This window comes from Argopecten irradians, chromosome 4 (genome assembly GCF_041381155.1).
Source record: "Argopecten irradians isolate NY chromosome 4, Ai_NY, whole genome shotgun sequence".
NCBI lineage: Eukaryota > Metazoa > Mollusca > Bivalvia > Pectinida > Pectinidae > Argopecten > Argopecten irradians.
This window is the reverse complement of record NC_091137.1, coordinates 39,160,582-39,175,531: the sequence shown is the minus strand read 5'-3', so window position 1 is coordinate 39,175,531 and position 14,950 is coordinate 39,160,582. Positions and strand designations below refer to the sequence as shown.

Here is a 14,950-nt window from a genome sequence, read left to right as displayed (position 1 = left end):
AATATCGATATACATATGACATGAATTTAGTAAGGTTGTTTACGCATGTTATGATGGGGAGATTCGCAACCTTCAGTGGCCTTTTCTCTTCCACATAACAACTTGTAAAACTGCAAATACAGAGAATTACAGAGAATCGTAGAGCGAATCAAACAGAATCAAACAAGGGCGACAGAATTACCGGAATCAGAACACCATAATGGAATTCACGAAACAATAAACACTAAGTTAATGGAATTCAGAATAACTGCAAACCTAACACAAATACACAATTAACACAACATAGCTATCGGAATCACAAAACATAAACAATCACGAATAGCAATGTTGGTAAAGGGAACAGGGTTGTGAACATCATTTTCTTTCAGCTTGTGACAATTTTTAATAGGGAACGAAAGTAGCAAATTACATTTTCAGTCGTTAAAGGTCAAACCAATTGTATAATTTGGAGGGGCAATTTTCATATCCAAGTATAAATATCGTCCAAATCACACAACGCTATACAGACGCTAAGATGGCCGCTATGTTGTCCACAGTGCTGGTATGGAGTTCTTGGTTTTGTTTTTTCTCCAGCTCTTTCTAACATTAGGTAAGGTATTAGACACATATACATGTTATCATTATAGTTTCAGTCCTAGGTTTGCAAACATTAAACGCAAAACTGTAAAAGTAAAATAGACAAATTCAAAAAACGCGGTTCATTTCTAAATGTAAAATTATGGAGTTTACTAGTATGTTAATTCAATTTACTCGAGGGAACAAATGCTTTAGGTTCACACACAAAAACTCAAACACAATTTATTTTGCTTTGTGGTTTTCTATGTGATATATATTGTAATACGGAATATTTCCAACATATGGTCTCCCTGTCGAGATCATGCAGTTTGACACATTGAAGTAAAAAGTAATTAACTAAGAAGTCTAGGTAGGTTTTAAAGATGAATTTAATTGAGAATAAGAAGCTTCCATGATTTCAGTATGGATTACTTTACTCTCATTTTTGTTTCCTGTATATATGTACTGTGTCCCTATAGGCGCGTCAGAGAACATGGACAGTGCGATACAGAAGATGTTAAAGGCCTATAACAAAGTTCTTCACCCCGCCACAAGGGACAACCAAACTGTGGTTGTAAGACATGGACTCTCCCTTATACGGATTGTGGATCTGGTAACAATTTAATGTCAATATAGTTTCAAATATGCTCTTTTACGATCCTATGATAAGGCATGCTAGCAGATAACATATCTAGCATATGTTTCTGATGCTAGTCCGCTAAACATGTCTATATATATGTATAGTAAGTCTCTTTTTCGTTTGTCTTATATATAGGCAGGTTTAGAGAGATATTCATATTTATCATTTCAGTTATTGATATAACCCGAGCTAATTTATAGCTCTCAAAAATGATTTTATCTTTTTATCAAGTAATGGCAATATTCGCTTTATGTACAACATAAAATGTTCTATAGGATAGACCTTTTTATAGTGTTTTGTAATTTGGAACTTCCATGACAGTCATGAAAATGAACGAGTTTCCATTGGATATCGGTAGTAATACATAATCTTGAATCCATAGATAATTATTTTCTATATTCTCGAAAACATTTGAAATATTCTAATGCATCATTGCCTGTTTGTCGAATAATATATGGCTTCCGTGAATTGTCATACAAGCATTTTGACCATGTGTCTACAGAAAGATGACGTCATGACTGTAGACATATGGCAGGACATGGAATGGTCAGACCCTCGTCTGCGCTGGATGCCTGACGTTTTTGATAAAATCAACATCGACATCGATTTACTTTGGATGCCCGACATTGTTCTGTACAACAGGTAGGATTACTACTTATATTATTACTTATGCCATTTACATTGACCTGAGGTTTTTCTCTCAGAATTTTTGAAAATCCTTGTTGCTCCGCAGTTTATCAAGGCCAGACGACTGTATTCCAAAACCTTATTGGTGGATTCTTTTCTTAGATATTCCTACGCTGTTTTAAGCCTATCAGATGTGGCGTTATTTTTAACTCATCTGGCCAGAATGGCCGGTGAGCTTATGTCATGGTGCCGTGTCCGTCGTCCCTCCAAGTTTGTCAACTTTTCACAAAAATTCCTACTACTGTAGTCATGAATGGCTTAATAAATTTTGACCAAATTTCTGAAGCTTTACCTGAGTGAGCAAACCAATCTGTAGTGGTAGGATTCTTATCGCCCCAGGGGCCTTGAAACTTGCACTCTACTTCATTCTAGAAATGGCTGCGCGGTAATTTATCCCAATGCACATAAAATGGCAAACCTTAAATAGGCCTAGTCAACATTCATGTAACACAGGATTTTATACTACCTAAAAAAATCTTTAAAGATCAATTGGTGTTACTGTAGGAACAATAAAGGGTATTTTTATGTTCTCAAACCATTTGGATGGTGAAAGCCGGTGAATTCAGATCATAGTGGGTAATGGAAAGCCAGTCTTGTATAAATGGTGGGTCTTGTCCCCTAGAGCCTGAGGGGCGGGTCCTAATAGGGGAAATGTAGTACTAAAAAGGTAACGAAAGGATTTTGTTCTAATTTGGTCTGAAGCTTTCTTCGTGAAGAGGAACCATCGCGTTGTATAAACCGTGGGTCCAGTCCCCCAAAGGCCTGAGGGGCGGGGCCCAATAGGGGAAATGTAGCAAATTCTTTAAAATACTTCTTCTACTGTATGAATCAAGTGATTTAGTTCTGATTTATTCTGAAGATTCTTTGGGTGAAGAGGAACCAGTGCATTGCATCAACCGTGGGTCCGGTCCTCCAGGGGCCTGAGAGGCGTGACCCAATAAAGAAAATGTAGCAAATTCATTAAAATACTTCTTCTGCGGAATCAATGGATTTAGTTCTAATTTGGTCTGAACTCCCTTTGGTGAAGGTAAACCAATTTTGAATAAACGGCTGTTGTCTGGTCCCACGGGGGCATCAGAGGCCGGATCAAATGTGGGAAATGTAGCATATACTTAAAATGAATTTTGTAGAAATGAATAGGTTAAGTTTAAATCTTAAAGCCTTCAAGTTAGTAGCTTGTGTTATTTTGCCAGGAACAGGTGAGCGATACAGACCCAATGGGCCTCTTGTTACGTAATGAGATAGGGACTATCGTTCAAATACTTTCAATTTTCATCTGATTTTATCAAAAGGAAAGTAAAAGAATTTCAAGACATCTGGTCTCGATTTTTAGAAACAAAAATTTACCCAAGACATTAGTTCCATAAGTTACACAATGCGAAATAAAATATACTTCTGTTTCAAAAATCAGAGCATTTCAGCAATGAATTATTCACGATACCACAGCAAATGCGGCCTATGATCCCATGGATCAGTAAGCGATAGTGTGACGAACACCTGTGACCGAGGATGAATGTGCATGTTAGTCAGTGTTTTTGTAAAGATGTAAAATGTCATTTCATATTACTGTTGACAGTGGAGGAGTGGTGTCGGACCTCTATCCCGTTGTTCCTCGTCAAGCCCTTGTATCGTATGACGGAACTGTGTTCGTCGTCCATATATTACGACTCAAAGTTTGGTGCGGTGATCAAAGCGGCTGCTCTAACGTGGACCAGGACGGTACTAACACTTGCAAAATGAAGTTTGGTTCGTGGGGATACGACGGCTTCCGACTGGACTTACAGAAAAGGATGGATAACATGGATCTCAGCTCGCTGTCTGAACATAGGGAATGGAAAGTGAAAAACACCACGGCTGTAAGGAACGTCGTACGTTACTCCTGCTGCGTCGAACCCTATCCCGATATTACATACACCGTACAACTAGCGCCAAAATTGGATGGGGGACCTTCCTGCTAAAAAGTTAGATTCAAGTTGACTTTACAGAAAACCTTTGCAAAGGGCCAGATGTTCAAAAGTTAGATTCAAGTTAACCAAGTGTAGTACTTATGTAACTGTTCCCTTTATATGTATTGACTAAAGTTTTCTTAGCACTATTTGTCCAGAGAGATGGCCAGGAAGTTGACACACGTGTATTTCTCCTTCTCAGATATTATGCTGTAATAAAATATACCGAAAATTACTCCATATTACATTAATAAATAAAACACTTCTTTTATCGCTCGAAAACGTTCTTCTGTTTTTAAGGGGTTTTATTTAGGTATTAAGGGAATTAGTCTAAATGCCGTCTATGGTCTTCTTTTCGGTGAAATTGGTCTAAATGCATTTTATGGCCTTCCATCAGTCTCAAACTCCAAATATCCAATTAGTGTTCTCCCTTTAAGGATTTTTTTCCAGTTGGTTCCAAGGACCGGTTGACCCTAAATGTTACTGGTCCTGACTGAAAGTTTCTGGTCCTTACAAAGTTACAAATCATTCTTGTAGTTTAAATATACACGTCTTTAGTATGGTGAGCTCTCAACAAAATTGACTGAAAACCAGAATATCATACATGTAATTACAAAATTTTGTTTTGTACAATTTGATCTTCAACCGTTCTACAATGCTATTACTATTTTGGTTTAGTATATATATTCAATACTATACTCTATCTGGACCAAAAAGTTGCTGGTCAAAGGACCAGCTACATGGCAAAATTTGTCGGCCCTACTATAAAATTGCTGGTCACGGGCAGACGGACAAGCCTTTATTTCGAACGCTGTATCCAAAGCAACATCATTCCACCTAACAGTAACTGTCAGTAAATTCCTATACAAAATGACCATAACATTGACAAGCTAGTACAAATACAACTTCACACTTCTCTGCCTTATAATATACAAGGTTTTTTCATGTGTCGATATGATGGAATGAAATATTCTACCTAAATTACCCAGGGTTGTTCAACATTTTATGATTCCGAATGTGGAATATCCATGGATCCTTCATATTCACACATGGATTTTTTTTCTCTCGTACCTACGGTCAACTTCGCTAGCCAATGGTATTCAGCACGATACTCTGTTTCAGGCAGAGTATCGTAATGAATACCCTTGGCTAGCGCATCCTTGCTACTCCAGGGGTTCCGATCACTTACGATCTCTCCACCTCTAGACTATATCATAGTAAAACTGGAGACAGCAGAACAGAACAGGTAAATTAGTCCTTTAATGCACATCAAAAGCGCCGTATAACGGTACACTGTGGTTGACTGTGTGGCTTTGAAGTTGGGCGTCGCTCTCTCTCTGTAGTCTTCAAAGGAAATCTTTGCATGCCTGCGACTGGTTCAGATTTTTTCCTCTGAGGTGCCTCCAGTTTTACTATGAGATAGTCCAGGGGTGCAGAGCAGAGATTGTAAGTCATCGGAACCCATGGAGTATCGGGGATGTGGCTAGCGAAGTTGACTTACGGGTGTCCGAACAAATACACTCATATCGCCCGAGGCAATATTACAGGGCTGAACTCTTGACAAACTAGTACAAATCGGTTTACTACTCTGCTTCGTAATTAGTATTTTTCACATGAAAGATTTTTTTCTCTCGTAGTGTTATACTGGTTTATTCCATGCAATATACTAATGTTGTCTGAGGTTGTATTACATGCATGTTTACCAATGTAATACAACTTCGTGACGTCACTGCATCAACAAAATGACTATTTTCTCAATAAATGTTAAAGATGCTCCACCGCCGACAGAGCAAAATCGATACCAATCCTTTGAAAAATGACCAATATTAATCGTGTATATACATTGTATGTGTCTAATTAACACAAAAATGAAAATGATTTTATTTTGCTTTTGGTGCATGCACAATCACTACTATATCCTAAATATGACATAGTACCATAGATTTTTTTACGGGGCGCAATTAATTATATATATATTTATATATATATTTAATATTTTTATCTTGACGTAAAATAGCTCAAACAGTTTAATGGTGGTAATGGTGTCAACTAATTTTTGTAATTAAAGAAAAATATTAAATCTACTACTCCTGTTTTTGATAACAGAATAAATACCATTCGTCAAAAGCGTAGCAGCTTTACTAACATTATTTCCAGAAACCATGTTGGTTTTACTTAATACTGTCGACAGTAAAGAATGCAAACAACAGGATTTGCTTAGCCGTTAACAATATCACAATATATACATGTAGGAGAATTGGCTTCCAATTTATTTATCAAAATCGCAGAATATAAGAATTATAATAAAACGTCGAGGTACGAGAGAAAAATACTTTCATATGTGGATACGAAGAATAGGAATATTCTACCTTCAGATGACGATACCCTCGGGTAGAACATCCCTATCCTTCAAATCCACATTATGAAGGAGTGATACAGCTATAGTCTTATCGTTAAAAGGCTCATCATTAAGGTAATTATATAAAGGGACATTCCTTTACGATTTATAAATGTTATTTCATTTTTTATCTATATTACATTAAAGCATTCTGGTTACCATGTATAAATTCCTCAAATTATAAGACATTCATGGTTAATTACTGGTATGCAAAAACTATATGCATCCGTTTTCTTAACACTGAAAGAAATGTCCCTTTAGTAGTAATAGAATAAAAACATTTCATCCCCTTTGGGGCGAGACAGGAGAATCTCAACCCGAGGGGCAAGATATTGAAGTTGTCAAACATGAGACTTTGCTGTGTTTGGCAGCTAAAGAATCTTATCCCGAGGGTTGAAATCTCCTGCCTCACCCCTTAGAGGGTGAATGATTCTTTTTCTCTCACCCTATGCAAACACATGCAAAGATGTTGTGTAGCTTGTCTTTTACCCTAGAGCAAGAATAATAGAATATTACATGGGTCTGTCAAGTGGACAGGGATATCTCGACCCGAGTGAAAGATTTGGGCTGGTCAACCCAGGCTTGCCGGCTAAATTCTTTCACGAGGGTCGAGATATCCCTGTCCACTTGACAGACCCATGAAACATTATTTTTCTCCCATATTTAAAACAAGAGATCCAAGAGGGATCTTGGCATCCACCAAAGAATGATCTATGTCTGAAAATGGAAAGAGTAGTCTTTTCCCTGCTTTTTAAACTTTTTCAAACATACTACATATAAAATTTGGGACAGCTAGATCGCTTCAGTACTTTCTAAGAAATAGCGGTAACAAACTCCAACGATGAAATCCAAAATGGCAGGGGGTACCGAGGAAGTAGTAGTTTTTTGTTGACGCTGTGATGTCGTGAGGCTTTAATGCATGGGTAGCCATGTAATACAGCTTCAGGCGACATGAGTGTATTAACCTAGACCAGCAAGTTTTTCATGTGTAGGTATGAGAGAATTTTCTCCCATACTTCAGGGCATCCAGTAGACCCCTGTCAGGTGGACAGGGGTATCTCAACCCTCGCGTAACACTCGGCTGAAATCTGAGATATCCCTGTCCATTCGACACACACCATGTATGATTCCATTAATACTTCACCCTGACCCTGGTATGTTTCTAATGCTTATTTCAATATGTATACCTTATAATGTTGATGTTAATAATTGGTGCTCCCATACCAATAATGAGAATGTGCAGATCACATGTAGCTGGTTAACTGGTTAACTTTTGGATGAGATGAGAATTCTAATCATGATCGAGCACTGCGATCGTCTCTCCTTGTGTGCGGAACAATCTATGCCTAAATGCAGAACACAACAAGAATCTGGGCATAGACAGATTTATTTTAACGTCGATAGCACATATCACAGGGGTGAAGTCTAATCGTCGTCGTTCTCCAAAGATTTGAGGAAATTGGCCTTCCTCTGTTTGACACGGTCCTCCCTCTGGAGACGACTCATCTTGGATCGGTTCCACCTGGAATTACAATAACATAGACATAAAATGCTGGAAATTCAAATTGGTTTATATTACAGATATTTTGTTTCTTAGGTCTTCAAAGGGACATGAACCCCCCCAAAAAAAAATATTCTGTATGTTAAGATATGATTAAATATCATAACCAATGATTAGTTATCTAAAATGTCAGAAAAACGACCAACCCCTAACATTTTAAAATAGACAACCGCACTGGTGTAAAATACAGAGAGATGGAATGCAAACCAGTCTGCATTGTTAACTCACCTCTTTACTTTGCCAGCAGGTGCCTTCTTGGTCTTTGTTGCACGTTCAGGATTGGCTCGGATGGCAGCATGACCTTTCTTGTACATCTCTTCAAGCTAGTCACAAACAAAATTTATTATATTATGTAACCATCATGAAAGAAAACTTTGTTCATATTACTTATCTATCGAGAGGTGGCCATTATTTTAGAGTTTTTGATCATCAGATTCACATAAATCATATCCAGGAGGTTACAAGTGATCACTAAAACCAATCATTGAAAAAACATCAACAGTTGTCAAGTAACCAATGCTCACTCCAGGTCAAATGACACGCATGTTTTCATCATCTAAATTCAAAACTCCATGTAAATTTACTTCTTATTGTTATCATAATTTTCATTATATATAGTGGACATTTTCTAGTACTGCTATTGAATAGTAATAACATTAAAAGATCTAAGTCAATGACATCATATGATGACAGGAATCTAAATTTAAAACTTGAAATGTCTACATGACATCAATGTCCTCCCTATCAAAGCTCTAAGGGAAGTGGTAGGATAGAGGGTAAACGTTATCATTCCTGTACCACCAATTTCAATGCGAGGACATAACAGATACGTACATTTTCTGAATTGAGGCCGTTCTTGATGAATCTAGAGAACTGCCTCTTGTAGGCTTCTTCATCCTCCTCCTGGAGATGGGCCATATATCCAGCTACATGTTTACCAAATATATGGTTACGGTGTACCTCGGCGTTGAATTCGTTACTCTCACCATCATATCCGGGGAAACGCTTAGTGCTGTAAATAAACAGTCACAATATGATGTTTCAAAATATCATTATTTCTACATATTTCAATCAAGGGTTTTCAAAAACTTTTTAAAGAGTAATCAGATCATCTAAAATCATGTCTGGAGATTGATAACTGGACAAGAACAATAAACGATGATAAAACATCACCCTTCGTGTCCTGACCAGGACCAAGACTCCAGTCAAATGACACGCATGTTTTCATCACGCTACTCTTAAAGCAATTTTTTTCCACAATATCCCTCTCAAGCTATTCAGTACATTTAAGGTCAAGGCCGTATTCTTTTGATTAGGGGTTGTAAGAATAGTTAATATATTTTGTTAATCCAAAATTGTGATTAGACTTAGAGCATCAAAATACCTGAAGTCTATTAAATTGAAAAAGAGGTTATTCATATCAACAGCATCACCACTACGGAGTTATCAATCATAGCTGTAGTATCGATAAAGGTATTGTACTGTGGTCACAGTTTATCGACACGAACGATTTATGACAAGAGAAAATGCAAAAGTTTAACGTTTAAAATAGAAGTTCAGGTAAATTGCTACTGTTTCATTTGTTGGATCAACTACTAAAGTTAGATAATATACATCTGACACCATATTAAACCAAAAGTTCCATTAAAAGTATTTTTTTTATTCTTGGTAGGTTATCAAACTTTACAAAATCAGATAACTGTTATGATTTTTGTTCCATTAAAAATCTGTCTTACAGTGCTTTTGACATCTTGTGCCTTACGTAAACATAACTTAATGCAAACAGGTAGTGTAAAGAGGCAGAGTAATCAGATCATCTTAAATCATCTCCTGGTGTAGGTCAGTGAACATCATAATCAGCAGTGATAGTACACCACTGCCAATCTGAGGAACACTGCTTACATCAGGTCAAATGACACGCATGTTTTCATCATCTTTACTGCACTCCAGGATTTGCCGGGCAGTTTGGTTTACGTTTTTTTTTAGTTTTTTTTTGTATCATAAATATTTTTTAATTTAAGAACATTTAGAAATATTTAAGAAAAATATAAAGTTGCCATATATAAAGACATCCCAACTTTGCACTTTCTTTGACCTTTAGTCTTGAGGTCACTAAAATGCACTACTATCAGCTTTAAGTTGTTAAAATGCCCTCAAGTTTCACCAAATATCTCAATTGTTCAGAAGTCATGCCTCCATCATGAAATTATTCAAAGGAGTGGGAAAAGAATTGATACCAATGCAATATCTGCCAGTGAAGTATCCCTTCAATCAAGGAGAATACAAAATTTATTACCTGTGGGGAATGTCTAATCCTCCATCCACTGCACCTTTCAATGCACCAAAGACACGTGCACCAGTGGAAGTGCGGACTAGACCGGCGTCCAGATAACACCTGAAGGCACCAGCCTCACCGTCCACATCTTCAACGTAGTACTCATCACCATCCACCTCTTCCTGGCCAGCGTACACTGAGTCCAGTTTAAACTGCTTAAGAAGCTGTAACACAGAGCATAATGATGAGATCATATTAGGCCAAAAAAATAATTTAAAAATGTCTGTTTAGGGTCCTCTGACCCTACCTAGATTTTACCCACCCCCCCCCCCCCCCCCCCCCCCCCCACCTTAAACTTTTTTATTGATAAAAATTGAAAATCTTGTGATGCAACATTTTCATTTGCGTCTGTGGCAAAGTCCCCCAACTTTTGGGACTTTGCAATCGAACGCACCCGAAAAATGGCAGCCATGACAGGTGAGCCAGCTGGCCAAACGCAGGCAAACTAACCAAGGTACAGACGCAAAACACCAACCAGACATGACAATTGGATTATGAATGGCAACCACCAATTAATTAACACCTCAGGCACAATATTCTAGGTCCTGTCAGTGGGTGTTTTTTGGCATGTGAGTGACAGCGCTAAGAGTTGAGGTTTTGTCTGGGTTAAATATCGCTTGTAAATTAAATATTTTGTTTCAATCCAAAGTTAGTGTACATATTTATTATATTTCAAACTTCTTTGACAATATGCAGTCTGCGTGTAGATTATTCTGTATATCTACAGGTCTATAAAACGAAAATGAAAAACACAAGTTTTTCCATTATTAAAGAATCTAGAAGTTAACATATATAGCAAAATTGAAACAAGAAAAAAAGAAAAATTAAAAGACAATTATTTGTAAAAGATAAAGAGACAATGTATAGCAGCATGTTAAAGTATGGTGAACAATATAAACTTAATTTTTAATGCATTGTTTTAAAATATCATGCAAGTACATAGGGAATAAATCTGTGACATGAAAATTATATAAAATAATAATTAAAAAAAAATCCTGACCTACCTATCCTAATTTTTTTGGTCTCATGTGACCCTAAACAGACCTTTTTTTTTTGCCTTAGTCACTAGCAATCACACAAATTGTCTGGTAAACATAATTATTACACTTCGGTTGTGAAATAGAAAAGACTATGTTTTAAAATGGAGAAATGAAATATCAAATTGAAAGATGAAAATGTTGCATTACATTTTACAATTTACATGGTATTTTAACAGAAACAGTATATATTTAGAAAGATTTGTTTTTGGTTTGGGTGTTTAAAATTGTACTATCAAAGTTACTTTTTTGTATAGTATATAACATAAGTATCTTTAATTTTATTCACTTACCCTTCTTGCAAGCAGCAATCCAGTGCAGTAAGCAGCAGAATAGTTGGTCAGCCCTACCTTCACGCCATATCTTGGCAGTTCATGTGCATATGCACTGCAAATAATGTGATCACCTTCGATCCTGGCGTATGCTATCTACAAATCATAAAAAAGATAGTACATAACAAGAAGATTCAATTTAAAATTGCATGAAACAAAACCAGAAAATCTATTATTCAATAGCATGAGAGGGCATATTGCTTTAACTTATCTACTTTCTAGGAGTTAACTTTTTTTAAAAAGATCTTCCAGGAACTTAATTTTGATAATTTTCCTTAGAAATTGTGCCAATAATTAACCCTAAAATTCAATTTCTATCTAAATATACTACTTTTACTAAAGCATACATAAACACATACCTGGCATATAATGTCCTTGTTGGTGAAGCGAACAATAAGCCTGTATTTGGGTGTGTTGTACTTGTTTTTCTCTTGAATGACGAGGCGTTTCCTGGCATAGAAATCCGTCTTGCCCTCTATAAATAAGAACAAATCATTGTTTAAAGCAACGATATCATTCATTAGTAATTTTCATTTATTTTGTGTGTGTTAAAAAAGAAATTCTAGAATATAACTGTTTAGTGTTATATTATTTTAGTGTTCTTTTGATATGCTGCAAAAGGTGGAACATCATACCTTGGCAGAATGCTATTTTGCACAGAAACCTATTTTCTAGTATTTAAATGTGAACTTGAACTATTGCCTAATACTGTACTTTTAATTATACATTATCTGGATATATATATACAAAGTTTTAGGCTTGAACCTAAGCTCTCTAAAACCTATACCATACTTCACCTGATTTTTCCAGGGGATAATAATGATACAAAACTGACACCTAATATTCTAATTCTTGTCATTTAAATGATAAATATTGAATCTATTAAATTCTGCAGAGGAATTAGGATTATTACAATGTCTTATGTTGAGAAAAGCATTTCCAGAATAAAGTAATTAAACAAACATCAGTCTTGGGATAAAGTACATTGCAATACTAACCTATGGACATATATACAAATTATACAACATCCTCCAAGAAAATATACTCACCACGCCTCCTCCTGAATTTCACTTGAAATCGCTTAAAGTATGCCTTGTTCTTCACTACTTTGACGAACCCCTGTAAAAACAAATGTATTATGTGTTAGCAGCACTTAATTACATAACTCGGGAAGAAAATTGTCTTAGTTGCAACGCTGGAACTAAAGTATCTGGATTAATAATGATGGTGTACAAAAAGTAACTATGGAGGGCATTATCTTTTCAAAATGTTAAGTGTGCTGTGGCATCACAGCAACATCTAACTGAAATTTACATGATCTGGTGTAGTGGGATAGGGAAGGGGGTTTGAACTGAACTAACAAAGTGGCACATTTTGATTGGTTCTTTTACCGAGTGTTATATATGCCATGTCAGTTTTACAGGTGGAGGAAAGCCAGGATACCCAGAGAAAAACACTAACCCAGCAGTCAGTACCTGGCAACTTTCCCTAAGTTGGTCATGGTCAATCTAAACTATAGCTGCGATGACGTAGCTCTGAACGAAGGGTGGATGATTTCTGACAGATGGTCGTCGTCAGAGCTATGATTCCGTCCCATTGACAGTAGTGTTGCAAAACATCCAGCGGTGAAAATGTTGCATTTCACGTGTGTCATGTAACTTTGTAATTAAATTCAACAATATCAAACATTTTAAACATAAAATGATAATTTTTTCACCCACCTCCATGTCTAAATTATGTTTTAAAGCATATTTGAATGGCTTACATCGCCGACACGGCTCACTTGGCCGCCATGATGCTTCTCGGTAGAAAGTCTCGCGCTCCAAATATGGCAACTAGTGCCAAATATGGAATGACCTACAAATTTTCACTACGAAAGAAATATAATTTCACAAAGCTTCAGTGTTTAACATGAACTTTAAAAATTCTTTTTCGCTAAATTCTAAATAATACTTACATTTGTTCAGTTCCACCATGTTTATTCTTAGTTTGTTGGCTTATTAAAATTTAACATATTTTACCTTTTGAGTGTTTCATTTCGTCACAGTTTCTGGTAAATCAGTTTCCGGTAAATCAAACATGGCGGCGTATTAGAACAGAATTATACATGTGTTGTATTTGCCTTGGATTTTACCACTAATAGTTCATGAAACATTATAATCGAAAGGTTTGTGAATTGAATATTGGTCATAGTTGTCAGAATAATACAGTTACATAAGGATATTACCCGAAAAATATATTTTTATCAGTCTCAAAGCGCGCATGTGGATCACAGCGGGGCTTGCAACACTAGCGGCAACGGGGTAGAATTATACCCTGCCGGGAACTGGAGTGGAGGCAGGGTATGATTATTCATTCTAAATCGAAAACCACTTGACAAGTGCCACATTGTGATTGTCTCAAGAGTTTGGACATTGACTGGGATGGGTTGCTGTTTAATTTTCTATCAATAAATGTCTAAAGAGGGTACCCGTACAGAGTCTTATTGCTAATGTGTATTCACCAAAGTGGACTTTGTCTAGATTATCAAAGCTATGTAAATATTTTTGTTACTCTATACAGAAACATAGCTGGAATGCTTTTACAAGTTCAGAATAATAACAATAGAATAAAAACAATATCATTACTGTTCCGATAGCTGCAGTAGTGCGGTCTTGTATCAAGAACTCAGTGATAAATCTACGTGCGCATCCCGAGTCCTGGACTCACAGAATTTTAAAAGGACCCATGAAATTTCTGGGAATGGGTGTCTATAACACTGCGGGACCCATTGTTTTCACAAAAACCATTGAAAAGGACCAACGAAAATTAATCGTAGATTGAACACTGAGAACTTACCTGCACACCAAATAAGTACTATAATTCGACCTGAACTAGTGAACTACTAGAACATAGTCATGACCGTGTACATCAGCAGTTTTTTAGGAATATTTCTGTCAAACAGGGTTTGAAGATTTAACACAAGAGTTCTTACGAATTTTTGATTTTTGCGATACCACAATCTTCGATTAGACGATCATTTCGTATTATGATTTAACTACCAGTAGACCGTATCAGACTTTATTAACACATGAACACACGTGTGGATACCCATTTTCGTTCAGAACGACAACCAACCGTTTTTACAATCCGTTTATATCATGCACATCAAGCACCATCTGCTGTAAAATTATGTATATATTGAAAGAAACATTATTGAAGTTTAATGTCATGATAAAATTGAGAGAAAACTCTCACCATTTTAAGGGTATTTCGAAGATATTCTTCGAGTAGCCCTCAGATAGCTTCGGTTGGGGGCCTTTTTAGGCGGAAAAGGAAGTGAAAGGCGATTCGGCGCAATAAGTAAATTCTTGGTAACTCAAGTGCTTGCTTCATATCCATTTGAGGATTAGTCTATTTTGATATTTTGATACATTAGAATAGAGAATCATTGCATAAGATAAAATATTTTGGACTGAG

The 14,950-nt window shown here is 36.4% G+C and overlaps 2 protein-coding genes across 2 annotated transcripts; one reads left to right on the top strand and one right to left on the bottom strand.

Annotated features, from left to right (window-relative positions):
• Positions 1-480: 480 nt before the first annotated feature.
• Positions 481-3,840, top strand: LOC138322285 (neuronal acetylcholine receptor subunit alpha-2-like). The gene is made up of 4 exons (XM_069266323.1): positions 481-589; positions 1,035-1,168; positions 1,698-1,837; positions 3,459-3,840. Exons 1-4 carry the CDS (start codon positions 544-546, stop codon positions 3,838-3,840), a joined length of 702 nt encoding a protein of 233 aa, XP_069122424.1. The 5' UTR covers positions 481-543.
• A 3,755-nt stretch (positions 3,841-7,595) lies between these two features.
• Positions 7,596-14,871, bottom strand: LOC138321604 (large ribosomal subunit protein uL18-like). The gene is made up of 8 exons (XM_069265382.1): positions 14,729-14,871; positions 12,541-12,610; positions 11,851-11,966; positions 11,453-11,587; positions 10,084-10,286; positions 8,622-8,799; positions 8,016-8,110; positions 7,596-7,748 (listed from the first exon to the last, which is right to left on the bottom strand). The coding sequence occupies exons 1-8, from the start codon at positions 14,729-14,731 to the stop codon at positions 7,652-7,654; spliced, it is 897 nt and encodes a 298-aa protein (XP_069121483.1). The 5' UTR covers positions 14,732-14,871; the 3' UTR covers positions 7,596-7,651.
• Positions 14,872-14,950: the final 79 nt, after the last annotated feature.

What these genes read in the sequence shown, in the direction of transcription:
- LOC138322285 (XM_069266323.1), top strand. Translation starts at nt 544, where the DNA reads ATGGAGTTCTTGGTTTTGTTTTTTCTCCAGCTCTTTCTAACATTAG. An exon ending in TTATACGGATTGTGGATCTG is followed by an intron (nt 1,169 to 1,697) that starts GTAACAATTTAA and finishes ATGTGTCTACAG; the next exon opens with AAAGATGACGTCATGACTGT. An exon ending in GACATTGTTCTGTACAACAG is followed by an intron (nt 1,838 to 3,458) that starts GTAGGATTACTA and finishes TACTGTTGACAG; the next exon opens with TGGAGGAGTGGTGTCGGACC.
- LOC138321604 (XM_069265382.1), bottom strand. An exon ending in ACAAGGACATTATATGCCAG is followed by an intron (nt 11,588 to 11,850) that starts GTATGTGTTTAT and finishes TATGATTTGTAG; the next exon opens with ATAGCATACGCCAGGATCGA. An exon ending in GATTGCTGCTTGCAAGAAGG is followed by an intron (nt 10,287 to 11,452) that starts GTAAGTGAATAA and finishes TCTGTGTTACAG; the next exon opens with CTTCTTAAGCAGTTTAAACT.